General features: G+C 50.3%; 13 protein-coding genes across 13 annotated transcripts; 7 read left to right on the forward strand and 6 right to left on the reverse strand.

The window, feature by feature from the left end:
- Positions 1-894: 894 nt before the first annotated feature.
- On the forward strand, positions 895-1,840 carry VTN49DRAFT_5018 (uncharacterized protein; the record flags this gene model as incomplete). The annotated part of the gene is made up of 2 exons (XM_069413029.1): positions 895-1,149; positions 1,205-1,840. The coding sequence occupies 2 exons, from the start codon at positions 895-897 to the stop codon at positions 1,838-1,840; spliced, it is 891 nt and encodes a 296-aa protein (XP_069266937.1).
- A 571-nt stretch (positions 1,841-2,411) lies between these two features.
- VTN49DRAFT_5019 (uncharacterized protein) lies at positions 2,412-3,574 on the forward strand (the record flags this gene model as incomplete). The annotated part of the gene is made up of 2 exons (XM_069413030.1): positions 2,412-2,950; positions 3,007-3,574. 2 exons carry the CDS (start codon positions 2,412-2,414, stop codon positions 3,572-3,574), a joined length of 1,107 nt encoding a protein of 368 aa, XP_069266938.1.
- Positions 3,575-3,987: 413 nt separating this feature from the next.
- On the reverse strand, positions 3,988-4,854 carry VTN49DRAFT_5020 (uncharacterized protein; the record flags this gene model as incomplete). Its single annotated transcript, XM_069413032.1, has 1 exon — positions 3,988-4,854. The coding sequence occupies one exon, from the start codon at positions 4,852-4,854 to the stop codon at positions 3,988-3,990; it is 867 nt and encodes a 288-aa protein (XP_069266939.1).
- Positions 4,855-8,452: 3,598 nt separating this feature from the next.
- Positions 8,453-9,593, forward strand: VTN49DRAFT_5021 (uncharacterized protein; the record flags this gene model as incomplete). Its single annotated transcript, XM_069413033.1, has 3 exons — positions 8,453-8,559; positions 8,992-9,030; positions 9,476-9,593. 3 exons carry the CDS (start codon positions 8,453-8,455, stop codon positions 9,591-9,593), a joined length of 264 nt encoding a protein of 87 aa, XP_069266940.1.
- A 54-nt stretch (positions 9,594-9,647) lies between these two features.
- On the forward strand, positions 9,648-11,628 carry VTN49DRAFT_5022 (uncharacterized protein; the record flags this gene model as incomplete). Its single annotated transcript, XM_069413034.1, has 2 exons — positions 9,648-11,453; positions 11,506-11,628. The coding sequence occupies 2 exons, from the start codon at positions 9,648-9,650 to the stop codon at positions 11,626-11,628; spliced, it is 1,929 nt and encodes a 642-aa protein (XP_069266941.1).
- A 1,390-nt stretch (positions 11,629-13,018) lies between these two features.
- On the forward strand, positions 13,019-14,405 carry VTN49DRAFT_5023 (uncharacterized protein; the record flags this gene model as incomplete). The annotated part of the gene is made up of 3 exons (XM_069413035.1): positions 13,019-13,135; positions 13,211-14,008; positions 14,061-14,405. 3 exons carry the CDS (start codon positions 13,019-13,021, stop codon positions 14,403-14,405), a joined length of 1,260 nt encoding a protein of 419 aa, XP_069266942.1.
- A 733-nt stretch (positions 14,406-15,138) lies between these two features.
- Positions 15,139-16,131, reverse strand: VTN49DRAFT_5024 (uncharacterized protein; the record flags this gene model as incomplete). Its single annotated transcript, XM_069413036.1, has 3 exons — positions 15,139-15,159; positions 15,218-15,990; positions 16,050-16,131. 3 exons carry the CDS (start codon positions 16,129-16,131, stop codon positions 15,139-15,141), a joined length of 876 nt encoding a protein of 291 aa, XP_069266943.1.
- An 814-nt stretch (positions 16,132-16,945) lies between these two features.
- On the reverse strand, positions 16,946-17,906 carry VTN49DRAFT_5025 (uncharacterized protein; the record flags this gene model as incomplete). Its single annotated transcript, XM_069413037.1, has 2 exons — positions 16,946-17,476; positions 17,568-17,906. The coding sequence occupies 2 exons, from the start codon at positions 17,904-17,906 to the stop codon at positions 16,946-16,948; spliced, it is 870 nt and encodes a 289-aa protein (XP_069266944.1).
- A 305-nt stretch (positions 17,907-18,211) lies between these two features.
- Positions 18,212-19,061, reverse strand: VTN49DRAFT_5026 (uncharacterized protein; the record flags this gene model as incomplete). The annotated part of the gene is made up of 4 exons (XM_069413038.1): positions 18,212-18,456; positions 18,520-18,760; positions 18,837-18,929; positions 18,996-19,061. The coding sequence occupies 4 exons, from the start codon at positions 19,059-19,061 to the stop codon at positions 18,212-18,214; spliced, it is 645 nt and encodes a 214-aa protein (XP_069266945.1).
- An 869-nt stretch (positions 19,062-19,930) lies between these two features.
- VTN49DRAFT_5027 (uncharacterized protein) lies at positions 19,931-20,278 on the forward strand (the record flags this gene model as incomplete). The annotated part of the gene is made up of 3 exons (XM_069413039.1): positions 19,931-19,998; positions 20,046-20,081; positions 20,161-20,278. The coding sequence occupies 3 exons, from the start codon at positions 19,931-19,933 to the stop codon at positions 20,276-20,278; spliced, it is 222 nt and encodes a 73-aa protein (XP_069266946.1).
- A 6-nt stretch (positions 20,279-20,284) lies between these two features.
- On the reverse strand, positions 20,285-21,099 carry VTN49DRAFT_5028 (uncharacterized protein; the record flags this gene model as incomplete). Its single annotated transcript, XM_069413040.1, has 2 exons — positions 20,285-21,016; positions 21,091-21,099. 2 exons carry the CDS (start codon positions 21,097-21,099, stop codon positions 20,285-20,287), a joined length of 741 nt encoding a protein of 246 aa, XP_069266947.1.
- Positions 21,100-22,221: 1,122 nt separating this feature from the next.
- On the forward strand, positions 22,222-23,835 carry VTN49DRAFT_5029 (uncharacterized protein; the record flags this gene model as incomplete). The annotated part of the gene is made up of 5 exons (XM_069413041.1): positions 22,222-22,562; positions 22,628-22,662; positions 22,733-22,905; positions 22,968-23,634; positions 23,690-23,835. 5 exons carry the CDS (start codon positions 22,222-22,224, stop codon positions 23,833-23,835), a joined length of 1,362 nt encoding a protein of 453 aa, XP_069266948.1.
- A 69-nt stretch (positions 23,836-23,904) lies between these two features.
- Positions 23,905-24,817, reverse strand: VTN49DRAFT_5030 (uncharacterized protein; the record flags this gene model as incomplete). Its single annotated transcript, XM_069413043.1, has 2 exons — positions 23,905-24,240; positions 24,302-24,817. The coding sequence occupies 2 exons, from the start codon at positions 24,815-24,817 to the stop codon at positions 23,905-23,907; spliced, it is 852 nt and encodes a 283-aa protein (XP_069266949.1).
- Between the last annotated feature and the right edge of the window lie 263 nt (positions 24,818-25,080).

Raw genomic sequence — 25,080 nt, forward strand, 5'->3', positions numbered from 1 at the left:
GTATGTATTACCGGAGACGACGGGCCGTGGTCACAGGACTGAGGCATTGAAATGTGAAAACAAAAGTGTGACCACGAATGAGTTGGGAATCGGAATGCGGACCGTGTGAGTTGGGCTACTATCGTCACGGAGCTTGGTCCACTTGAGATCGGATCGAAGGGGCCAAGCTGGTGACGATAGACTCGGCCGTAACCCTTATCCTGACGATCAATGGATCACGATAAACACGGAGCACGGTCGAGAGATGAATGCAGGAGAGAGTCCAAGCGTCCCCGTCGAAATGGAGGAGGCTGGAATCAGCCACTTGGGGACGCACGAGCCACAACGGATCAGGGGCGAGCGGTGAACGAGACTGAAGTTTGGGCTTAACTTTAGGTTTGATTAGCCTCGGGCGTGGAGAGAAGAGTTTTGGCAAAATGCACGGTTAGAGACTTCGGGAGGATCAATCTCCTTGGCTTCGATTTTCGTGGGCTCCCCAGGGTATTTATGCTCTGCATTCAAAATAGACTTATCTACGAGTACATCCTCGTACTGCATTTGATGGTTTATGCCATCGACGTGTCCTGCTGAACCCTTCCACCTCTCCGGGATGGTGGCCTACTGGTCTTGCCACGCCAAGTAACATCATTAAGCCCCATAGTTGGGGGTGTGCAATTAATCTCGCCAAGCCATCATACCGAATCGGCCTAGTGCAAAAGTAACCTGAGGCTAGTCCTCAGGCCCTCCTGCAGAGGTGTTGTGTCAGCAACACCCTAGTCCCGTTAGGGACTAGCGCAGGAGGCCTGAGGCACTGAGGCTAACCTGAGGCTCCTGTAATGCGACATTATGTAATCCAGGTCCCCGGTAGTTACGTATGCTTTGCAGATCGACGACCAGAGCTCGAAACTGCCCAGAATGGCACCCCTCCAGCAATTGGCGAGCCTCTCCAACGCTCTGGCAACTCCTGCTCAGCTGTCGAGATCATCCTCGTCGCTGGATGGGGTGCCGCCGGATCTGGAAAACTCCATCCTGTTCGCGGGAGCCCTTCTCACCCAAGCTGCTGGCGTGCTGTTACGCTTGCCCCAGGACGTGATTATCCATGCCATCGTGTTATACACGCGGTTTTGGATTGGACATGAAGGCGGAAGCCTCGCCATTTATTCGGCCAAGGTACATTGTGTCAATCTTTAAGCAAGAGAACGTTGAGCTGACATTCAATGAACAGGATGTATCCGCGGCGTCCATTTACCTGACAGCCAAGCTGACCGGGCCCTTAAACCCTCGCAGTGTGATCAACGTATATGCATATCTCTGCTCGCCGGAAGCATCACCCTTATGGTTTGTCAACCCAAATCCGCAGACCGAGAAGCCCGCTCCGGAAACATACTATGTCTCCGAAGGCACGTTCGAGGCGCAGAGACTTGAGTTGTTCAAATTGGAGATGCGCATCTTGCGCACCTTGGGATTTGACATGCACATTGTTATCCCTCACACTATAGCTTTGACTTATCTCCAAACCATGAACGCGACCTCACCGAGGCTGGCAAAACGGGTCTTTCAGCACCTGAACTCTGCGTTGCTGTCCCCTCAGCTCCTGTATGTGACTCACCAACCCAACGCGCTGGCCGTAGCGGCCATCTATCTTGCGGCGCGCGAGGTCGGCGTCAAGCTGGTAGAAGAAGAATGGTGGGAGGTCTTTGATGTGGATCGCGAAGAGCTGGGTTTTCTGGTCGTGGCTATGAACAGTATGGAAGGGTTTGCGAAAGCGGAAAGGGAAACTTGGGCTGGCCGGTCAATTCCTCTGACCGTTGAGGCGGTCGAAGAGGAAATGAAGAGACGGGTTGCCCGGGAGGGATCATGAGAGATCAATCGCTTTCAGGCCAACCACTCAAAAGTCATACTCACGTTTCGAGACGATTATCTTCCGCGCAGGACATGCGGACTCGTCTCTGTTCCTTGAATGCTCGCAATCTGCGGCCGGGCATCCTGTCGGGAGCCCACAGCTCATCATGCATAGCGCCGTCATTAGCAAAGGCGGGCCTCAGTTCTGCTGGCCTATTATCAAAGCCAACAACCCTAGCAGCACACCCGTCCATGTATCAACTATTGTACTTCCTGCCTACCTTTCATCAGTCCTTCCTTTATGGAGTCATTAGTCAGCAAGTGTGGCACGGTCATGAATGCGCCACATGATCACATGCCAGCCGCATCTGACCGGATCTGAATGGAATTTGATTGGTCGATCGTTACGACAGCCTGCTTGCAGTCATCCCCGCCTTAGCGATCACTTACCACTCGAACCAGTACCTTGCAGCCTCTATATGTTTGAACCTGTAGCCTTCTTTCCAATAGAGTATTGATCGCACGGCCTGTGTTCCCATCAAGAGTCCATTAAGAGCATTCCGCTCAACGGTTCTGCCCTCGACGTGAGAATGGCGAAAAACATCATCCACCAGACCTGGTCGACCTGGCGGGACTGGGTGACGCCAGTATCTCGCACGTCCACGTTCCGGGAGACGGGCAAAATCACCCCAGAAGAGTTTGTCCAGGCCGGCGACTATCTCGTCTATAAGTTCCCTTCCTGGCAATGGGCCGATGCCTCGACACCTGCGCAGCGCGTACCTTATCTGCCACCAGGCAAGCAGTATCTGGTGACTCGCGGAGTACCTTGTCATCGACGGTTAAATGACAATTTCGCGGGAGCTCAAGAGGATGTAATCATCCAGGATATGTTGCGCGACGGTGCTTCCGGGAGTGGCGATGGAGAAGATGACGGCTGGCTGCAAACGGGCGGTGGGAGAGAGTATGCCGATAGCCAGGAGGCCAAAAGGAAGGATGTTCGAACGGTGGATGAGGCCGGAAACGTCGGCGAGCGAGAAGAGGACGATGACGAGATTCCAGATATGGAAGACGACGATGATGATGAGGAGGCCATCATCCGGGATCCCTCGGGCAAGTCCAATACAACAGCGTACGTACTGTTCTGACCTCTGCAATGGCCAGTTGACTAATGCCTTAGAAAAACAGGCCTGTTCGGACCTACAATTTATATATCACATACGCCAACTACTATCGAACGCCTCGGCTGTATCTCTCGGGGTACCAGTCTGGGGAACCGCTTCCGCCGCACCTGATGATGGAAGATATCGTCGGTGACTACAAGGATAAGACAGTTACGCTGGAGGATTTCCCCTGGTTCGACACGAGTGTACCGATGGCCACCGTGCACCCATGTCAGCATGCGTCCGTCATGAAGACACTCCTGGACCGCGCAGACGCGGCCCTGAAACTCCGGCGACAAAAACTGCGAGAAGCGCGATCCAAGGAAGAAGCAGCTCGGATCAAGGCTGACAGCGGTCTCGAAGGTTTGGTTGACGACACCAAAGTTCTGTCCCTCTCCGAGCGAGGAGCCACATCACAAGGCGGCAGCAACAACAACAACATAGCAGATGAATGGGAAGTACTGCAGCATGAGCAGGACACAGAAGATGACGATGCACCAGCAATCCGAGTGGATCAGTATCTGGTCGTTTTCCTCAAGTTCATTGCCAGCGTGACGCCAGGGATAGAACATGATTTTACGATGGGTGTATGATGACGATCAGTTCGCTTTCTGATGTGACGTTACGTTGCATAATTGTTGCATTTACTGCGCTGTCTTGTTCTGATTTGTGCCGTTTTGCGCTTTATTTGCCGAGTACGTATGATTTAGAATGAGACACAAAGATAATGAGGGAGTTATTCATCAATCCACGGCATGAGTAGCGAGGATTCTTTTTGGCTAAATGATCCGAGGGATCACCGTCTCAAATTTATGTTCTGAGGCATATGTACAGTATTCTCTCCGAAATATTCTCCAAAGATCCTCGATCAAGACAAAAAGACCAAAGATATGACAGGTTAAATTGCAACACTGAAGATGGCAAAAAAAAAAGTTGCCCTTTCTGTATCAAAACGGCGAATGACTTCCCAAAACCCAACACGCGCATAAGAGGTACATGCTCTTCGTTAGATCTTTCCAATTTCTGTACTGCCGTAGGCGGTCCCAAAGTTGGTCGTATCTTTCAATCTGAGTTCCGGCTCAGGCTCATCGTCATCATCATCTTCTTCCTCTTCTTCCTTGTTGTCTTCCGCTGCCGCTGGAGACTCTCCCACCGCCTTCCGGGCCTCTGCCAGGAGTTTCTGATTGAGCTCCTGCAGAAACGGATTATCAGCATCGGGATCGTTCTTCAAAGAAAGAGGTCCCGTCAGCGCCGGGTCATCTTCGAGATTGATAACCGGATCCGAATCTTCGAAAGCAGGATCTTGCGTCACGACCGGCTCCCGTGGCTCTTCGCTTGTTAGATTGTCATCTGCCGTGTCACTAACAGAACTGCTGACTTCGCTTCCGGAGCCCAGGACGGCCATGGGTGTATGTCCTGCATCACGGGTGAGGTTTTGCTCTGGCACCTCCAAGTCTGCCCGAGAGAGTTTCCGCGGCGCCTTGCCTTTTGCAACCCGTGTGGAGGCTGTTTCCTGATCAGACCTGGGATGTGAAGGAGAAGATTTGGTCGTAGAAGGTGAGGTCACTTTGGCGACGATTTCGGGATGCAACGCGGTTGACTTGAGCATGATGCCGTCGAGATCCTTGTCGACCTTTTCACCAGGAACGGGTATGCTCGGTTGCGCGGACAATAAGTCCGCTGACTTGGGAGATAGAGCAACGTTGAAGGACGATCGGAGTCCGAAACCAGGGATACTATTCGACTCAACGGGAGGGTGTCCCTCGTCATAGAATTCCCGCGTCGGTCGAAAGCTTGTCACAGGGCCTTCCCACACTGCGTGAGAGTGGTTGCTGTTGGCCTGATCCGCTTTCGACTGATCATCACCTGACATGTTTTGCTGAGAATTAAGTTTGGAATATCCAGATCCGGCCGATGAATTCGCTTCCAGGTGTGCGATTCTCTCTTTTAGTATCGATCGCTCCATTTCCCAGAGTTTCCTCTCCTCAGCAAAGGCGGCACGTTCACGTTCAATGTTCTGTCGTTGACTCTCTAGTAGTGATCGATACTGCTCCGCGATTTTTGCATGTTTTTTGTAAGGTATGTCTTTGGGTAACTCTTGATCACTCCTCTGTCTGGCTGCGTCCGCAGGATTCTGCTGGGGATGGCTGGAGGGTGTGAATTCCGTCTGATTCATCGAGATGCACAGCTATTTTGGACGGTGGTGCAAAGGACTACTTGCAGAGGACGGTCTCGATACACTGACGGCGTCGGCCGGTTGATGTAGTGTACTCGGGGTCCATAGTACCGATAGAACCGGTCAGAAGTGTTAGGTACCGCGGCGTCAATACTAATCAAAGAGCTGCCAGTAGTACTTTATCAAAAGAGCCGTGCTTGGCGGGGTTGTCAACACAGATGATCAACAAGTATACCACAAGAAGCTTCTTTTCGCAAATCACTTGGATATAATTATTCAGAGTACATTAGGAAGAAGTCCTACTTGCTCATTCTTACGGAGATCCTCAACCCAAGGCCGATCATATCGAAGGGTCCAGATGCCGGGTCGATCAATCTGGGTATCACGTGACCAGATCAAAGAAGTGACGTCATTGTACTCCGTAACTTAGTTACATGCATGCAGGTCTCAGCTTGCCGTTTGGCCATCTCTTGAGCCTCGCCCCGGGGCTCTGGCGCACAAGCACAGCGCCACATTCCATACTCCTTACGAGTATGTCTGCGGCTCCGTCGCTTCGCAATTTTGCTCAGAGCTCAGCAATAGCTTAGCCGTTATGTGCCACAAGGCGAGAATGCAGTTGCCTAAGGTACTACTACTAATCATGCCATACTCTAGACAAAAAAGAACTAGGTAGGCACGCCGCGGGATGACGAGTACAATGGGTTCAATTACAGACTGTTTTCGACTTAAAACGAAGCAGTTAGGAAAATGGGAAATCTGATATAATTCCTGAACTTGTGTCATTTTTTGGGTTCTCGGGAGTGTTGGCTTTGCAGGTTGCAGGTTGACGTTACTAGGCTGATAAGTGGTCAGGCACGAGGCTGCGCGCGCTTCGTTAACTGTAAGCTGGCCGCGTTTGCAGCAACGGAACAACACTTGCTGCAAAAATATTACTTAGGTACGCTGCTAAAACTAGTTGCCTCTACAAAATTAAAAAATAATGTTGTGAATTGATTCTTTGTGTCCACGAGATGCTTCTCATTTGGTAACTCTCCCTACGGCCGCCAATCCACAGTGGCAGCTCTAGGCTCTCGACTTCTTTTGAGTCCGAAGATAGTTCCGTATTTCCTAGGGCTTCCGACTGGTTCGTTACATTATTCGTTTTCTAACCCGCAAACACACGTTTCAAAGGTATTCTGTTACTCAAGGGATCACAAATTACCGTGCGTCGTTTCTCTGAATGTCATAAACGGCTTAGTAGTCACGACATGAGTAATAATGGAGGGCGTCCCAGAAGACCTCGACTCCTATGCTTCATACATATAAGAGAAACAAGGCGAGGAATGGCGATCTCCAAGTGGATGTAGAATGTGCTGATTGGAGCTGCAGGCACAATGCTAAATGAGCAGATGTGCATGCTCATCCCCGCGGATTGCCGGCTCTTGCCGTCGTTGTTGTCTTAATGACAGTTGTCAACATCCTTCGTACTGACAACCGAGAATTACTCCTTGCAGGGTCCGGAAAAGGTCGCCACCGCTTGCGTATAATCTCAACTGGACCCGTGGCCGCATTCTCCGAATTGGTTGCCTCATTGTTTGTCTCCTGACTCCCTGATCAGGGCAGAGAATGAGAGGCTGGACTGGATCTTTGGAACAAGGAATGAATGCAGCTGACCGGGGTCCTTGAGCATATGATTGCACCGAAAGCGCAATGATGGAGTCTAGGATTTATGGAACGAGTTCAGGCAAAAGAGAGTTCGCAAACGTCGTTCTGGAAAAACACTCGTCGGCCATCCAAAGTGCAGAAATCTCAGCTGAAACTCATTATGATATCCGCCTGCGTTGTGTTCTCGAACCTTTCTCGGACTTCTGAACTTCCCACCTGCCATCACATAGTTGGTTAATATGACACGGCTTTACAAGCCAATTCGCTGCCAAGTGTTCCAAAATTGCCGTCTATTCCAATGTTGCCTGGGAAGATGAGGCAGTGATGTTGTAAACACTCTGACAATCATTTCGCCGAGAACTCCAGCGCTTTCCGCGGCATCTATCAAGGTACATCAATAGCCTGTAACAGCCCCTCTTGCGTTCCTTTACGGGGCTGGAAAACCCAATCAGCTAGGGCCTGATTTCAGCCCCGGGTCGCGATGCCTGACCTGGTGACGCATCGCTATTTTGTACCCTGTACACGAGATTTCCCGTGGTTAACACTCGGACACGGGAAGGCCCGGTGTTGGTATCCATGAGTGCGCGTCCCGCATCGGATATGGGCACAATGCTGGTGATTGCTACCCTCTCGCTGATCAGGCAATCGAGTTTGACCCTCAAATAGCACGTGACTCGAAATTTGATGCCGAACTCTATCTATCCCTAGGCCTATGAGGACGTCATTTCCGCCAGCCTCCCGTGGTCGGAGCCTGTCTTGCACGTACATATGGAGGCGAAGCAGTTTAAGAATACGACGCCTGGCAGTAGCAGAATAGGTACTACTCAATGAGACTATTGATACAAAACTTCTTGTCCGGATTGGTCACATCTGCGAGATGCGGCATAGCTTAGTATCTAATAATCATTTAGTAGTATAAATATATCCTACCAGTGGACACGATCTATTCGAAACCTTAACGAGCAATACTACTGACTACTGTGTACCCAATCATCCATGCATCATGCATAAGCCATCAAAACGGTATGAGCCTTGGTCATCCATTCATAGCTTCCCAGGGACCCTGTCCATATCAGATTGATAATTAGATCAAACTGATTGCTCAGCACAAGAACGAGTAGATTCGCCTAGCATCAGTAACGTCTATCGCCACAAACCACCAGTACGAGCACCGAGCAGGTACCGGTAAGTGATGAGGATGACCCCTTACTCTCGTAATTTCTTTTCGTCACTTAAAAGGGATACAATGGCAGTTGCTGAAGTTAATGGCTCAGTATCCATTCCGCTGACCCATGGACGACAAGCTGTCAGTGCGTATCCGCAGTTGGCTAACTCATAGTGAACCATCTCAACTTTTCTCATTTAGTAACCTTGTCTGGTTTTATCGACTCCTAAGTCCTAGCGAACTTCTGCCCTGACTTTGGCGGTCAGACGGAGATACTGTAATGTGCAGGAGCGGCACCGCAGCGGGCCAACAAGCTGCTTAAGCCTCAATTCCCAGAATTAGGTAGGCGTTATGAGTGTATCTGCCACAAGATAGGACTTCCCAGTATGGCCGCCATCGTCCGTCTCTATGTGGTTCCTCTTCTAGAGCAAGACATTGTTGATGGTCCGCTCTTCGTCGATGATGCCTGCTACGTTACCTAGAGCCATGCCCAAAAAAAAAACCCCTGGCAATCGCACAAAGGTGCTGTCTACCCTGAAGGTACCCCGTTCCCGCATTATCTTGAATTCCACAGAGGAGATTGCCCAATACGAGTATCAGGTCGATGTAAAAGTAAAAGCAATGATTTTCAGTGGCAATTTCTGACCTGAGCACGACGACGGATGTTGTGTTACTGTTATTACTGTATATTGTGAAAATATTTGTGCCGACGCATCATGGAGGAATTTTTGGGAACTAGTTCCGGAGGCTCAAAGCTGCGAACCATCCGCCTAAGGCAACCCTACAGTTCGCTTTCCAGCCCTCCAGAGTTCCCGCATCGACGCAGAAGACACTGTTATTTGTCATTCATTATTAGCATGACTATATATACAAACGGTCAACCGTGATATCCAGGGACAGAGTGCGACAATTCTTCGCGCTCACCAACCGGAGTGGATTGAGAGGAATTTAGTCACCGGTGGTTCTTTTTCCTAGCCCTCTCCGGCAGAGACACGTGATTCAGGTGCGCAACGTTGGTGAGGAAGACGAAAGGACTACGATCCGATTATTTTCAAAGAATCTCAGTATGTACTCCTCTCTTTCCCTTCTATTTTCTTCCCCTTCGTTCCCGAAGATCCCGTCAGAACACTGTATTCGGCATGCCCTGGCTGCATCTCAAATCACTCTGGTGGGCCTCTTGAAGCCAAGATATGGAAGAGATATAGTACCCTAGGCATGGCAGCTGCGGTTCATCGTTTAGACGAGCTTCGAATCCCAGCGTCTCTGCTTCAGCGCGAGACGATGGTTGTCGTGATGGGCGTGAAATCGGGCACGAGGCAATCTCCTTTCTGGCCCCTACTCGCGCCCGATGACCAGCCGCCACAGTTACTTGGTAGCCTCCGCAGGCAGAAGTCTAGGGATTCTCGCTTTCACTATCGTTGAACGGCAGGAATGAGCCGCTCTAGGCATCACTATCAGTATTACTGTCTTTATGAGTCACGATACTAACCGCGCTTTGATCCTTGATAGTTTTTTTTTCCAGTCACTTCCATCAGCTGATTCGCAGTTCCGAATGACCTATCAGGCCACGGCCCTGTCTTCGGCAGCAACCATTCTTCCGAACGATAACCAAGCAGCCGCGCCGTGATTGAAACGCTTTTGATAATACTGAGATTACGGAGAAGCCCAGTACTCCGTGGGTATGGTAATCAAGGGCCTCGACGCAACAGCAATGGCCAATGTATCCCATACATCTCCGGAGAGCAAGCACAACATATCGTTACAAGGGCACAGATGGCCACGAGACTCTCATAGCACTGATGCCCTGAGCAACATTGCGCAAAGAAGCTCAGAATGGTCCGACGTCCGATCGACATCTCCCCGAGCCGCTTCAAGTTCCGTCGACGATGTCCAGCGGCACGATACTCGTGAAAATTCACCTAATCACCAGGATTCGCCGCCCGACGCCAACGTCCCTCGCCGATCGTTCGCCTCCGCAATCACGGACAAGGTGGTGCAGGATGAAGTACACGGTATCTACGCCGGCCTCGTGATGGTGGAGAGAAAGTGTATTCAAGTTGTCCGCGACCAGTCTCAAAATTCGGTAAAACTCTCCAACTCGCAGTGGCAAACTCTATGCGCACTCCATCGGACTCTGCTCAACGAACATTACGACTTGTTTCTAGCAGCAAATCACCCTGCCGCAAGTGCGACCGTGAGGAAATTTCCGGAGCAGGTTTCACTGCCAGCGCGAATGTGGCGGCACGGAATTCACGCACCCTTGGAGCTGATGCGCAACCGATTGCCGGACTCGCTGGAGCATATGATTATGTTTATTCACGCCGCGTATTCGATGATGACCCTTTTGTTGGAGAACGTGCCGTCACTGGAGGCCACTTGGCTTGAGTGTTTAGGAGATCTGGCCAGATACGGGATGGCAGTTGAAGAGAAGAACCCGCAGAATCGTGGAACTTGGTGCAACGTGTCTCGATCATGGTACATGCAGGCCGCCGACAGAAATCCTGGAGTAGGCCGTCTTCAGCATCACCTGGCAGTGCTCTCCCGTCCCAATGTTCTGCAGCAATTGTTTTATTATTCAAAGTCGCTTGTCAGCATCGAGCCGTTTACCAATGCTCGCAGCAGCATTCAGGTTGTCCTCTTCCGGCCTCTTCTGCGTCCAGAGGGCCCGCCGCGGATAGAGCACTTTCCAGCTCTACTTATCAGGTTTGTTACTGCGCATGGCATCTTGTTTACTAGGGGGTTGGTTTCGGCATTTCTTGCAAATGCTAGATTTTTCCTGCAGAATCTCGATTCATTCATCGGGCAAGTGGGGGCTCATTTCAGGGATCAGGGAGCGCAAATCGGTCTGATTTCGACCGCCGCAATTTTCGACTTTGGTCAAACCGACGCGCGCATCCCAAAGTTATTTGATGAAGAAATGGCTCAAACCCTCTCTCATTCTGATCGAGTCGTCAAGGCTCGAGAATATCTGAAAACGGCTCCGCATTGTCAGAAAGCTATCGAGAGGCGGGATGAGACGAGGTTTGATGTTAACTTCCAAGATACGGATCATGTAGTGTCCTATGCGTCATATCTGGCATTTACTACGTTGAGGGTCATCCTCAACCAGAACGGCAACGGCCACATATTGCCCGCATTTCATGTATACCTGGCGTTTCTCTGGGCTGCTGCGTTGGTTCCCGAGAGTATGCTCTACTTGCAGGCGGACGTTCCATGGAGCCGGCTCTGTGACAAGTTGAACTTAGCCTTGCGGCTTGAGACTGACATAGAACCGCTTGAAAGAGGGGATTTTCCTACTGGTGAGGTCGGCACCAACAAACAGCTGCCGGAGGATTTCTATATCCGAGGCTATTCGTGGAGTCGATTGTACTACCCCGGGGACTTTTTTACGGAGATGCCCGACGAGGAAGCCCGATATATTGAAATGCCCTCGTTCATTATCACACGAGCACGGCGGTGCATATGGTTAGGACTCCGCATTGCAGAGGTGAGTTCTATTCGTCGCTCCTCCACAAATTGCCTCATGCTAAGCTGAAAAGTTGGAACGCTGGATCACGTACAATGCCGAAGCTGGGGGGTTCAGACCTACGGAATATGCCAGAAATCTGGAGTCGTTGGGCCGACAGCATATACCGGCAACACTTGACGTGGTCCCCTTGTGAACTATAACCGTATATATATATTTTCACGACTGTGGGTGGGATTGAGATTCTTTTTGGGTTTGGCCTTCTGTTTCTCTGTCTGAAAAGTTCCGGGTTTTTTTTTTTTTTTTTTTTTTTCCTTTTTTTTGCAAATTATGCTCAGTAAGTAAAGGTACCGTAATCGCCTTGTTTGGCGCTGCATTCTATATCGTATAGTAATTCTGTTATTGTAGTCAGCCATCATCGATTAGACTTTGAAATGAATGGAACAATTTCGGACAGCGGTGCACTTTCTGTCTCCTGCCTTATGGTCCTGTAGCTCAGGTGATGACGTGGATTATTCTTTTCCGGATCGGACGATAGGATAGATACCCTGTTGATAACCCTGGGAAGATGATGGGCGGGAGGGGAAGATGCAGCCCCCAAATCATATCCGGAGAAGTGAGCGGGGGAGACAGCGAAAGCCAGAGCTCACTACGTACGGGGGTATGGCTCTGGATGACTGCTGGCAGATGGGATGTCCTTCTCTGCAACAACCGCGATAGGCCATGCGTGCACAGGGCCCAATGAAATCCGCATGAATCCGCAGAGCGACTCTGACATGTTCCATTTATTGAGTAATACGTGAGATGCTTTTCTCTGATGATCAATTGGTCGGTTTGTTAATCGAGTTTCAAATTGGCCAGCCGTAGCTTTCAACAAGCCATCGCTGTGCCCGACGGACCATATGAGCATGCCAATAACTAAAAGCAAGTATGCGAATAATAAATATCGAACAGTCAAATTAGTTGCTAATTTTGGTTTTCGTGCCGTTCAGCCTCGTGCTAGAGGTTGAATGATGTATATTACTTCGGTGCTTTCTTAGAGTCCGTTGATATTTTTGGTCAGGCTCAATATGGCTGGAAGACAGTACGGCAATTATCTGGTGACGACTAACTTACAGATTTGGTGGGGTCGTCATGGGTTCTGCAAGTAACTGTTGCGAAAAAGTTCCTGATTTGATATGGGGTCGGATTCGGGCCCCACGCAGGGTACTGCAAGTATTCTCAAGAAATTTGCAAATTAGGAATAGTGTGGTACAGGTACTGCGTTGATCTATGCAAATTCACTCTATTCGGCAAAAGGTACCAGCGATCATCCAGGGGTGCAGTGCGGCTGCGGCGATCCAAGCTCCATAGGGGCTGGAAATCTGAAATGAATCCTGACGCCATACTTACTCCAAAGGACGGGGAGTATTTATTTAGGGAGATTCGTTGCAAGTCTCCCGGTTCAGTCTTCCTTCGCCGTTACGAGCAAGACAAAAAACACGCTTGGCAGCGACTTCGATCAATGGGCACCATTCGCTGAGTTGGAACGTGTTCAGTTTACCGACGCCCTTCTCCGCGAGGCAACGCGGAGCACCGGTGCAACAATGGCACCAACGTTAATAAATGAGATATGCTCGACATGTCTCGGTCTGATTACCACAGCTCCGATATCTGTTCTGCTGCTGTCGGTCGTGGTATCGGCAGTAGGATGCTATGTGTTGGTGCGTTCCTACCTACTTGCGGAACCACTTCTCCAGGTGCCAATTGCTGACTTGTGCTCTCTTATTGTAATCCAGGCATATATAATCCTAGCCGCAGTTTCACCTGTCCCTCGAAAACCCTTTGCTGAGGAAAAGACGTACCGAACAATCACAAAGGATGGCTCGGTAACTGAGCCGCACCCATTGCCATGTTGGCAGGACACGTTTGAAGAGGAGCGACGTCGACTCAAAATCGCTAGTCCGGATGGTCTCAAGCCGGAGCCGGCGGAGCTGTTCATGTCTGTCGTGGTCCCAGCGTACAATGAGGAAAGCCGCCTGGCGGGCATGCTAGAGGAAGCAGTGACCTTCCTGGAACATGCGTATGGAAACAAGGCAAATGACAAAGCGCGGAGCTCGCACGCAAATGGTAAGCCTGTTGACTTACAGGCACAGAGGAAGCAGAAGCCGCGCCCGATTGATCCGTTCGTTTCGAAGGAAAAAGGTTGGGAGATCTTGATCGTATCGGACGGCTCTACGGACCGCACGGAAGAGATAGCATTTAGCTTTGCGCGTGAGCACCAACTGTCGGCCCATCCAAAGGCCCATGCCGGTCCTTGGTCTTCGGATACTACGCCGCGAGAAGGAGTCCGCATCCCTCCTGGTTCCATCCGCGTGATCAAACTCGCCAAGAATCGGGGCAAAGGAGGTGCAGTTGTTCATGGGATGCGGCATGTCCGGGGCAAATACGTAGTCTTTGCGGATGCCGATGGGGCGAGTAAATTCGACGACCTGTCAAAGCTGGTGGCTGCGTGCCAGGAGATCGAAGACAGCGAGGGACGTGGCGTCGCAGTTGGCTCGAGGGCTCACATGGTTGGAAGCGAGGCTGTAGTCAAGGTATGTTTCGGAGCATTTTTATCAGCCAATCGTCGTGCTGACCTTGTTGGAGCGGTCTAAACTACGAAATTTCCTGATGCACTCGTTCCACTTTATCCTCTGGCTCTTGACACCTCCAAAGACTGCTATGATCAAAGATACCCAATGTGGGTTCAAGCTCTTTTCGCGTACGGCGCTGCCGTATATCGTTCCTTATATGCATCTCGAAGGCTGGATCTTCGACGTGGAGATGCTCATGCTCGCTGAATTCGCGCGCATCCCCGTGGCAGAAGTACCCGTGGGATGGCGCGAGGTGAGCGGCAGCAAACTCAACGTACTTTGGGATAGTATCGGCATGGCATATGGTTTGCTTGTTTTGCGAGGGTCGTGGATGATGGGGGTGTACCAGCGGAAATAGAGGGCGCAAATCACCATTCTGTGGATTTTATATTTTATTCAGAGTAACTATAGAATGGAGTTTCATTACCAGACCATCTCGAGGGATCAAGCATCTTCAGAGAACAACCTGAACAATCCATGAAGCGCCTACTTCGGATGGAGACGATCTGTTCATTCCATCAAATTGCTCTAATGGCCGATCAGATTGATCGGATACTTGATTAGAAAACCATTCGCCCCCAACGCTAATCATGTGCACGATTGCCCGGCACTGGCGTGGTGCCTGGCTGATTGAGCCATTGCCCATTTAGGAAATTAGGGCTTTTTATGAAGGAGTCACGCCGGCATCTCTGCCATCTTAAGCCAAAATCGTGAATGCTGTGCTACTTATCAGCTACATCGGATTAGAGATTTCCTCTCCCAAGGATATGTCGAGCTGAGATCGTCTTCTTGGTGGACAGGTAAAAGATAGCCTGTCCAATGAGCATGACATGTAATAACCATGCACCGATAATATTCATACTGAGAACAGTATCCTTTTGATTTTTTTTTTCAAATAATAATGCATGAGTAATAATCTAACTGCAATATTGGGAAGCAGTCAGGGGAATGAACATGAAATGGAACATCTCGCACACGAAATGCAGGCACAAGTAAAAATACAAAGCAATAATAGATACATGTAGTAGATCAGCTCCATGATCGATTCTGATGCAAGACGATGCTCGCACGCTGTAATAATATGCGGTGTTTCAAGTCAAGTAGACCACTTGCTATCGAAACATAAGCATGTGCACGCGGGACAAAGGAATAATAGGACGACAAACTTACCATTCTACTCACCGGACGACGACAGATGGGGCAGATATTTGGATTCATATGCGGCGGTGTGCCCCTCATCACCATAGGCGCGCACGACCGGCACATGCAGACGTGACCACACGGCAGACAGACCACGTCCACCGTCTTGGTGAAGCAGATCTTGCATTCAAGTGTAATCCCACGAACATTGGTCGTCTGAGGATTCGGCCCAGCGGCATCGTCGTTCAAGTTGCCCTGATTGGCCCGCGCGCCACCGTGATCTGCTTCGTTACCATTACCAGGGCGGCCAGCTGCCGTGGGGGCCTCGTTGTTCGCCGCATTCTGCTGTACATTTTCGCGCTGGTGATCTGCCGCTTCCGGATCTTCTGTATTCGCTAGGGGCGCCGCTGGATCGTGCGGTTGTCCAGGCTCCGCGGCCGGCACCGGTATCTCGGCCGGAGGCTGAGGGCCATTGTCAAGTTGGTTGGCATCTTCCTGATCGTTTCCGGCCAGTCCGGCAACATCTACCAGGTCCTCCGGTTGATGGCCCTGCTGCTGCTGCGGGAATGGGTTCGCTGGAAGCGCCTGGTTAGGCAGTGGCCAAGCCGGATCAATCGGTTCTAGGTCCACGTAGCCCAGAACGGGACGAAATTCTCCATTTACGAACTGCCAAAATCCGGCCGTGGCAGGATCGGCTCTCCACCCATGGTGCGCCATGTCGGCAGGAGCAGTGCTCAGCGTCAGACGCACACGGAAATTCGGGTACACAACATAGTCCCCGTCAATGTAAAGTGGAGGAGGGACTGGTCTCATAGTTAGCTATGGCCTTTCTCAAAAGATGTCGAGGCCAACTTATCCTGACCCTGATCCTGATATGGTTGCTGAGCCGGCGGGGGAGGCGCCCTGTTGGCATAGGGGTAGGGAGGAAGATGCCGGTAAGGCATGGCTTTTAGAGGTATTCTGAGCCAGGTGAGGAATAATAGGGTTCAGCGGCCCCCGTAAGCTCTCGGCAAGCACAGATTGTCTGCTGGACGTTGAATGTGATTCAACTGCTCGGGGCCGCCGTGAGCTGAACAAAGGCTAAGAAGCGTGGGAACCCGCCTAAATCAGTAAAATGACGACACAGGAATAGACACGCGGCCAAGGAGATGGACCAGACAACTACTGCTGGGACAGTTATGTGCAGCCCAACTGAAAGGTCTCTCAGACAGAAGTGTATGCCTGTGATTTTACAACGCAAGTCAGACTCTTGTGCGAGAAAGGAAGAAGAGTTGGAAGAAACGACCAGGAAAAGACGAGAAGAGAATTTATAGGAAAGAGAGAGAAACGAGATAGACAGAAAAGGGTATTTTCTTCACAGTTCAACATTCACGGACATTGGCAAACAGGTTGATCAAGATCGTACAAAAAGGAGTTCTGAACAGAAATGTGCAATAGGCAGTTTATGTTTGTAGGTAAGTTGCAGTCGGGGGAGAGAACATTGTCTGTGGGATCAGAATATCAGGAAAGCAGCCCCATGATGATGCTGCATAGAAAATCCCAAATCTCTGACGGTACGAACTTGTGCCGCTTGGATAGTATGGCAGAGGCGACGAAGCATGCTGTTCATAGCCTAGTAATAATCGGATTCGTCTCAAAGTCAAAGCACAGATAGCAAAACAGTCCGCCATTAGGCACACACGATCCCAACGTGTCCAGAAACTTGCCCAGAAGGCCTACTTGAAGTACAATACCAGGCTCATCACTATTTCATATGATCTATATCAGGCCATCCTGTTTCAATCCATTGTATAATGCCCAGGCAGCCAGGGCTTTCCCGTCCCTCAAACCCACCTTCCATAAGTCTTTCAATGGAACAATCTTTAACGTAATCTTCTCCCCATGATCTCGAAGGCCCGTGAGGCGTCCTTGCAGAGCCCTGATTTCCTCACGGGGCAACCGCTTTTTACAGAGGAACAGTGGAATAAACTCATCACAGCCGCCGGGAGATGGGTACACCCCTTTCTGAAGGCATTCCTGGTCGTCTTCGTGACGTCCCTGTTGGTCACGCTGCGAAGACGCTAGTGCAAGAGAAGTCATGTCGATTAGCTCTTCTTGTGGGATTACAAGCCCGGTTTCTTCTTGGATTTCCTTTGCTGCACCACCGGCGAACGTGCCTTGGTCGTCCAACATTCCGGCAGGAATCTCTAGGAATTCAAGACTTCCAGCTGGGATTCGAGGTTGAACTGTCATAATAACATGATTTTCTTCCTCTGAAACTTCATCAACATCGTTCGGCTGAAGAACGAGCTAAAAAACGCGTCAATATATTATGAACTGCAAAGGTTGCGTCTACAAGACAGGTGTCTTGGAACCCTGCTTGATCAGTGGCTGCACTTACCAATATTCCAACGCTTCCTCCGCGAAGAAAAACACTCCCTGGTAACTTTTCACCGACATCATTGGAAACGTCCGCCTTCATTTTGACAAACCCCAATCGTCCACCCCCGAAGTAATCAACCGCCTGGATGTCAATCCGACGGAGAAAATATGGCTTCTTGTGGAATGCATGATTCGGATTCCTCTGCCGAGCCAGTGAGCGCTGCAGCGTAGACAACCAAATGTTGAATGCTGGAAAGCCCAGCAACTGATCTCGTGTCAGATTCTCTTGTGTTGAAGTCACCGTAAACTCTGGGCTCGGTTGGCCGTTGCTGCCAGCCGGTATGGTAAATGTCACCATTGTGGCGCGCAAAGATTGGAAATGTTGAAGGAAACGTCGCGCGCGTCGGTTCACTAAAGCTATTGAGCCCATGGGTTATATCCGACGTCATGCGAGGAGTTGAAGCTTGCACGTTTCGGTTGGTGTGGGGAGCTCCATAGCGCCAACGCGTTCCAAACCAAGACTTGATTACGGACGCGTAGCCCCAACAGCACCATAGCCCCAGGATTCAGCAGAGGGTAATGAAGAGTGTCTCCTCACAAAATGTAGTACCATATATTATATATCTACTATCTCCACAGCATGCGCTCATCAAATGAAGCTCGTTATGTGTATAATTTCATTTTCCGGGCCAACTCAATCCCCTCGGCCAGAGTACCAACTCGCGCGTCGATCGCATATCCTTGCGCCTCCAGCTTTTTGGTCTCCTCGTGGAGAGAAGCGACTGGAACAGTAAAGCATTCGATGAATTCATTATCTTCTAGTTCCGGCTTCGGGTTTTGGTTTTCCGGCAGATTCAAGTCGACACGGACATGCACCGTATAGAGATTTGTATTGCAAAACCCGGGATCTACTACTTCTTTAGCATTCCGTCCCATGACAGAAAAGTGTTATGATGGGCTTCGGCGGTTACCGTTAAACATCATGGAGCTCGTCTGCTCCACAACACCAACATAACCCGTCTCCTCCTTGAGTTCCCGCACAGCACATTGCTCTGGCGTCTCGCCCTCATCGATTAAACCGGCAGGTAGTTCTATAACCACCTTGTCGACCGGCGGACGGTACTGTTTCTGAAGAAGAATCTCCGGGCCATTGGATGTGTTGAGGATGGCCACAATTCCAACGCCGTCAACTTGACTCGTTTTGGGACGGGTCTGAAAATGAACAACATTAGTTTAGTTATACGGTTTGAACGATAGTAGTTATGGACAACACGGGAAAATAACTAACCTGTCGCTCTGCAGACTCCCATATCCGCTTCTTGCCAAGGGGATCCGTGTAAGTAAGTTTGACCATTCGGATCCATTTGGCCTCTGCAGGATCCTACACAGGCAACCGACAATCAGCACTCGTGGATTGACTAGACACGGAATGAATGAATAGACTTACCAATGGCCCTTGTTCCACAATCTGAGACGCTTGTGCTGAGCGAGTGGCCGATTCTTCTGGTGCCATTTTGACAATTCCACCACTAGAGGGATATCTAATCCCACCAACTAAGCGTACGCGAAGTCAAGCTCGTATCGAACAGAAAATTCGGCGGATTTCTCCAGACCCTTTTTAGATGCCGACTGCAATTGACTACAAATGTTTCGTATTCGATGCCTCGAAATGGTTTGGACCTCCCATCTCAGGAACGAACTTCCAACCGCTCGTGATGTCAGCAAGTGGGGTTGAACCCTTATCTTATCGGAATATTGATAAGATAAGCACTTTGCCCCTCGATCCCATCCCACGTTCCACCCGCATTTTGATCCGTCGGCTCCCACGACTCTTATGGCGCACGAAAATGAAACATCCCAGGGGCCAGGATCCCCATTTTCCAGTCAAGTAATATCCCGAGTGCTGCAATGACCAATTTTTCGTTCTGTTTCAATTGCATTGAGGCAAAAAGCAAGCGTACTAACTCACTAGCACTTGCTCGTATTTCTGCACTCGGCTATGGAGCACAAAGGCCGTAATCCAACGGGTAGTAAACACTCGGCCATTTTCCTTCTCTCTTGCTGAGCTCACCTTTTTTTTTTTTTATTTTTTTTTTTTTTTAAATTTTTTGGGCAACTGGAAACATACATAAGGCTCCTCGGGCAGCAACTCTGAGCGGCTGAAAGCACCCCTGCTTACATCGCTTGGTTATGACTGTCCCCGGTCAACTAATGCAAGACAAATGCCTACATTGGGATGGCCATGCATGTCACAGATATGGTGGCGTTTTGAACCAGCTCACGTTGCATGGCAGTGCATAGTATCAAACTCTATGCTCTACACCGCGGATGCGCGTTCGGAGTGCCCCCGGTGCAATTAAATGCACTGCTAGATCGTGTTCAATGTTAACTCGAAGGGTTGACCGCAATTTGCCGTTAAACTCTATTTCCATTTCTCTATCCCCCGGAATGTTGGTTGAGTTTCTCTATCGCTGTAGACCTCAGAAGCGTGGTACAGGATCTGTTATCCGGCCTCTGGAATGAAACACCTCTGGTGGGTTCATTGCGTGGCAGCAATAGTCATGCAGTCGTGATCTATAAAATGCTCATCATATGGGAAAGGCGCCTTCAAGGCGCATAAGCGGTCAAAGAAAACAAAGAAGCATCCATATCCGCATACCGGGCGCCCAACCGGAGCGCGCGGTAATGCTCATCGAAACAGACGTGGCGTCAGCCGAACAGAAAGCTTAGAGACACTTAATACGACTCGGTCTCAATCTGCTTGAGGCACGACTGGAATTCCGTCCAGTCTTTCATGACGACCTTCGAGCCGAGATCGAGCAGTTTCTTGGCCATCTCGGCACGCTTTTCGTCACCATGGTAGCTACCGACGTAGGCAATCACCGGAATGCCAGCACGAATGGCACTGAGGGCACCGCTGCGGCTGTCTTCAATGGCAACGCACTCCTCAGGCTTCTTGCCCAAACGTTCCAGAGCGTACAGGTAGATGGCCGGGTCGGGCTTGGATGTCGGCGTGGGCAACGAGGTAGCCGCACTGAAGATATGGTCGGGTTTGAAGTACTTGTCCTGACCGACTTTCTTGATCGAGGCACGAACGCGGCGAAGAGCAGACGAGGACACCACGGCCAAGTCATATTTACCCTCGCGATACAGCGTCTCCAGCTCCTCGTTGACGCCGACGCACGGCTCACCCTTGGCCTCGAGCTTGGCGATCACCTGGTTCTCTTCTTCCTTGACGTAGTGGTCGAACTCTTCCTTGGTCATCTCGAAGCCGTACTTGGCCTGGAGCGAAACCATCATGCCGCGGAAGTTCTGGCCGACAAAGTCTTGGATCAATTGCTCGCCCGTGTAGCGATCCGTGATGTCATGTTTGGCAAGAATCTCGTTGGCGACGTCTGCGCATGCCTCAAAGGCCAACTCCTCGGACATGACGAGGGTGTTGTCGCAGTCGAACAGCAACTGAGTGATCTACATGTCATCGACGATTAGCGCGGGGTTCGTCCTCCACACATGGCCAAAAGGAATAAATGGAGTAGGCATACCTTCGGCATGGTTGCAGTGATCTCAGACCAGTTGACAGAAACAAAAGAGGAAAATTGTCCGCTTGCGGCCTCAATCAATTCCTCAACACGGTTGAGAGGGAGTGTGATGTCAGGATGCGATAATTGGGGAGGAAATGGAAGGAGAAAAAAATTACAGCTGAAAAGGCCAGGGCGGCCTCGGTCCAAGAGTTCTTAAATACTTTGAGGTAGCCATTGTTATCCAATCCTATGTTTCTCTCCGATGTTAATCCTTCACCTCCTCTCGTTTTACTGGTGACTTCCCGCTCGGATCCCCCTTTGTTCATTCGGCGAACCCTAAGTGGCGAAGATTCAGAACTTCACTCTTCGGCGGGGCACGGAATCAATCTTGGCCTGTTTGGTGCTACAATAACGTGCCAAACAACGGAGGCATTTTCTCCGGTTAGAAAACCCGCAAGGTCAGGAATTTCGTGAACCTTTTCTTGGGCCAATAGAGGGCTCTCTCCTTCATCGTGAAACCATGTAATTGGCTTTGGACCCCAGAACAACCCCTTGAATGCTGCCGCACCGGTCAGCAAATTTGGCATGGGTGATCCTCAGGTTCTCTCATGGTAAAAAAAAAAAAAAAAAAAAACCCTCACACCTTGGTTCACTTACGGCCAGATGTCCATCGCTGCTTCAATTTTCAACGAGAGGCTGAAAGTGCTCAGCGATCATGGCGTGGAGTATGGCCTGAGAACTGAACATAGGAGTCGCTAACTGCTGTGGTCGACGTCATCGAACTCCCAAAGTTACCAATGGATTGTGTTTGATTGGCTGAATATGACTCGCGAAGGTTCTTCGATTTCATAAAAGGTAAGGTCGAATCGATAACCATTCGTATTTTCGAAATTATTAGTCCACCAGAAGCACATATTGCGCGTTTTAGAGTGGTAATATTTCGGTACTTGTATGTTTTGATTCGTATTTGCATTACCACTTCGTTCTTATCTCAACGCGGGGATCGACAACCTAGCCAATCACAATTGAGAATCCCGCCAACCATGCAAGTCACATTCTCCGTCGCGGTTCACCAAGCACAAACTTCCGAACATGTGAAGGGCGATCAGTGGACTTGTATCCGAGTTGTGTCCTTTTCTGTTGTGGGCAGCCATGGCTTCAGATAATTCTTTTCCAGTCTCCGTTGAGTCACTCCACTTCCCCTCAGCAGCGTTTTCGGTCTCTCAAACTCTGTCCTCGTTGCGACGCTCAGCGCTGTCTGTGACAAATCGATTACGATCGATTGACGCTGATGCTCGCTTTGTGGAATATGTATCCGAATACTATGGTCTTCCTTTGGTTGCCAACGAGCGTTGTGGCAGCTGGTATATCAACCCGGACCGGAAAGCGTGCAGCGTCTACTTCAAAAGCACCGATGGCCACACCGGTGAGTGGAAGTTCAGTACCCGCAGACTCAACCTTCAGGTTCTCCCGGTTGCGCAGGAACATGGCGGGTGAGTGGAGATTCATACCCTTTTTCCGCTCTGCACCAACGTGATTAATGGCTCACTGGCTATAGGTGTGTAATTGTGGACTCGACTCGTCGGGGTAAATGTCTGTGCCTACTTTGCACCTTTTTTACCGATGTACGTTACATTTGGAAATATTAGCTGACATGCCGCAGTAATGCCCGATGCTCTGTCGAAAACCATCCCGATCTGGTGCGCGGTGCTAAATCGCGCATTGTTCCCGTCTGAGTCTGCGTTTCATGCTGTTCAATTCCCGCCAGATTACTTAGGGTCTTCCGAAGAGTCGCAGATCGAACAACGAATTGACGGGTTTGTGGAAGCGTTCAAGGTAGAAAGTCACGGAGATCGATTCTTCGTTACGAGGAGACACTGATGTAAAATCGTGGCTAGGACCTTAAGCTAGATCTTGGAGAACTGAAAAAAGCCCTGGGAAAACCGATAAAAATTGCTTGGGCTAATCAGAGTTATTTCCATCCAGCTGACGCCGAAAAAGGAAATGACTACCAGCTTTTTGTTCTGTGCTCTGCCTCTAAGCGAGTTCATGGAGCCGAAATCTCCGAGGGCGGGTACATTCAAGGCGCGGGGGATGACAGCGAGGGATGGTCGCATGGCTTGACCCCCTCTGTATTCTGGAGGAACAGAGATCTACTCTTGTCCACGGAAGAGAGCGATTTACCAGAATTGATCAATGCTCTCATGCGTGAACATGGTAAATCGGATGCGAGCACGCAGGCTACTCTCATCCGCCCTACTTCAAATTTATACATTGGCTGTAGTGATGCGTTGTCCAGCTTAGCAGGGGTCTACGACCTTGTCATCTCTTGCAATGATCGACCTGCAGAAGATGGCGATCCTCCGACGAGGCTTAACTTAGGATGCGGCTCCTCCAAGCTGGGTAGTCGGGACTTGCGGATCGCACTGGACAAAGTCAAGTCGTTTGTGGACAAGCATCTTTTACCACACCCTTCACGATCATTGTTCGTAGTATGCGAGACTGGGAGAGATCTATCTGTGGGAACATTGCTTACGATCATCTGCTTATACTACAATGACAACGGTACGTTGATTGTGTTTTTATATTCAACCAGCATGCTCGCTTACAGGAGCGATAGGACAACTGGTTGGCCCACAGCCTGAAGTTCCACTGAACAAGCAGTCGATAAGACAGCGCCTTACTTGGATCACCACCTCCAAGCCTGATGCGAATCCGTCCAGAGCAACCCTTCAATCCGTCAATGCCTTCCTGCTCGGGAGATGAATTCAGCAGGTTTCGAAGGTGGCCTGAGATTGCGCAAGTATCCAGAGTGGACTGGTCTGATTGTCGGCTTTACTCATTGACAACCGCTTCAACGATCGCACCCGCCGCTCCCTGATCAAGATTATCCAAGACGGTCATGTCGTCACTGGTAATCTCAAAATCGTATACATCCGCATTCGCGGCAATCCGCTCTGGGTTTTCGCTCTTTGGAAGAGGCACCCATCCCTTCTGCAGAGCATATCGGACTAGAATCTGAGCAGTTGTTTTCCCATACTTCTGAGCAATCGCCACCAACGTTGGATCATTGGCCTTGTAGTTGCGCACTAGCGGCGAGTATGCTTCGACCACAATTCCATGTTCCTTGCAGTACTTGTCGATAACCCGCTGCTGGCACCATGGGTGGAGCTATTAGGTGACTCCGTCAGCATCATATGCTCCGGTTGGTCGTATTACAGACGTCACTTACTTCGATTTGGTTAACATGCGGCGGCCATACTTTGGCGTAAGCTTTCATTTCCTCAATATGCTTCACTCCGTAATTGCTGACTCCAATGCTACGGGTACGCCCTTCTTCCAGCAATCTCTCGAGCGCCTGCCACAGTTCCTTGCGACCACTCTCTCCCGACTTCGAGCTGTGGATCAGGAACAGATCGACGTAGCCATCTTTCCCTGCAATCTTGTCCACACTCTCAACCAACTTTCGGTAGGTGGCGTCTGGCGAGCCTGCAGGGGTCATGATCTTGGTGGTGATAAACACCTCATTCCGTGGAAGGCCCGATTCCCGCACTGCTCGCCCAACTTCGGCTTCATTTCCGTAAAATTGCGCCGAGTCGATGTGCCGATATCCCACTTTGAGGGCGGTCTTTGTTGCTTCCACGCATTTGTCGCCTACGGCTCGATAAACGCCAAATCCAAGACGAGGGATTTGGACCGTCGAATTGGGGAGAGGGACGAGATCGGTGATAGCAAGCTTGCCGGACATGGTGACTCAGACCCCGAAAGACTCGCGAAAATGCAAGGCAAAGAAGATTTTACAATATGGCTCCCCTTGAGATTCAAGAGGCGGGAAACATGGGACTGCGATGATTAAATACTTCTTCTGCTCCCAGGAACGACCAACAACTCTTCCCTTATCACCCCACCGGAACCATCATGCCTCGCGCCATCATGTTGGCGACGTAAAGGGTAACCGGCTCGGAAGCATGCCCGGCGTGGGGTTCCCAGAACCAGGCCCCTCGATTTTCT

This window comes from Thermomyces lanuginosus (genome assembly GCF_041956635.1).
Source record: "Thermomyces lanuginosus strain ATCC 200065 unplaced genomic scaffold VTN49scaffold_32, whole genome shotgun sequence".
NCBI classification, from domain to species: Eukaryota; Fungi; Ascomycota; class Eurotiomycetes; order Eurotiales; family Trichocomaceae; genus Thermomyces; species Thermomyces lanuginosus.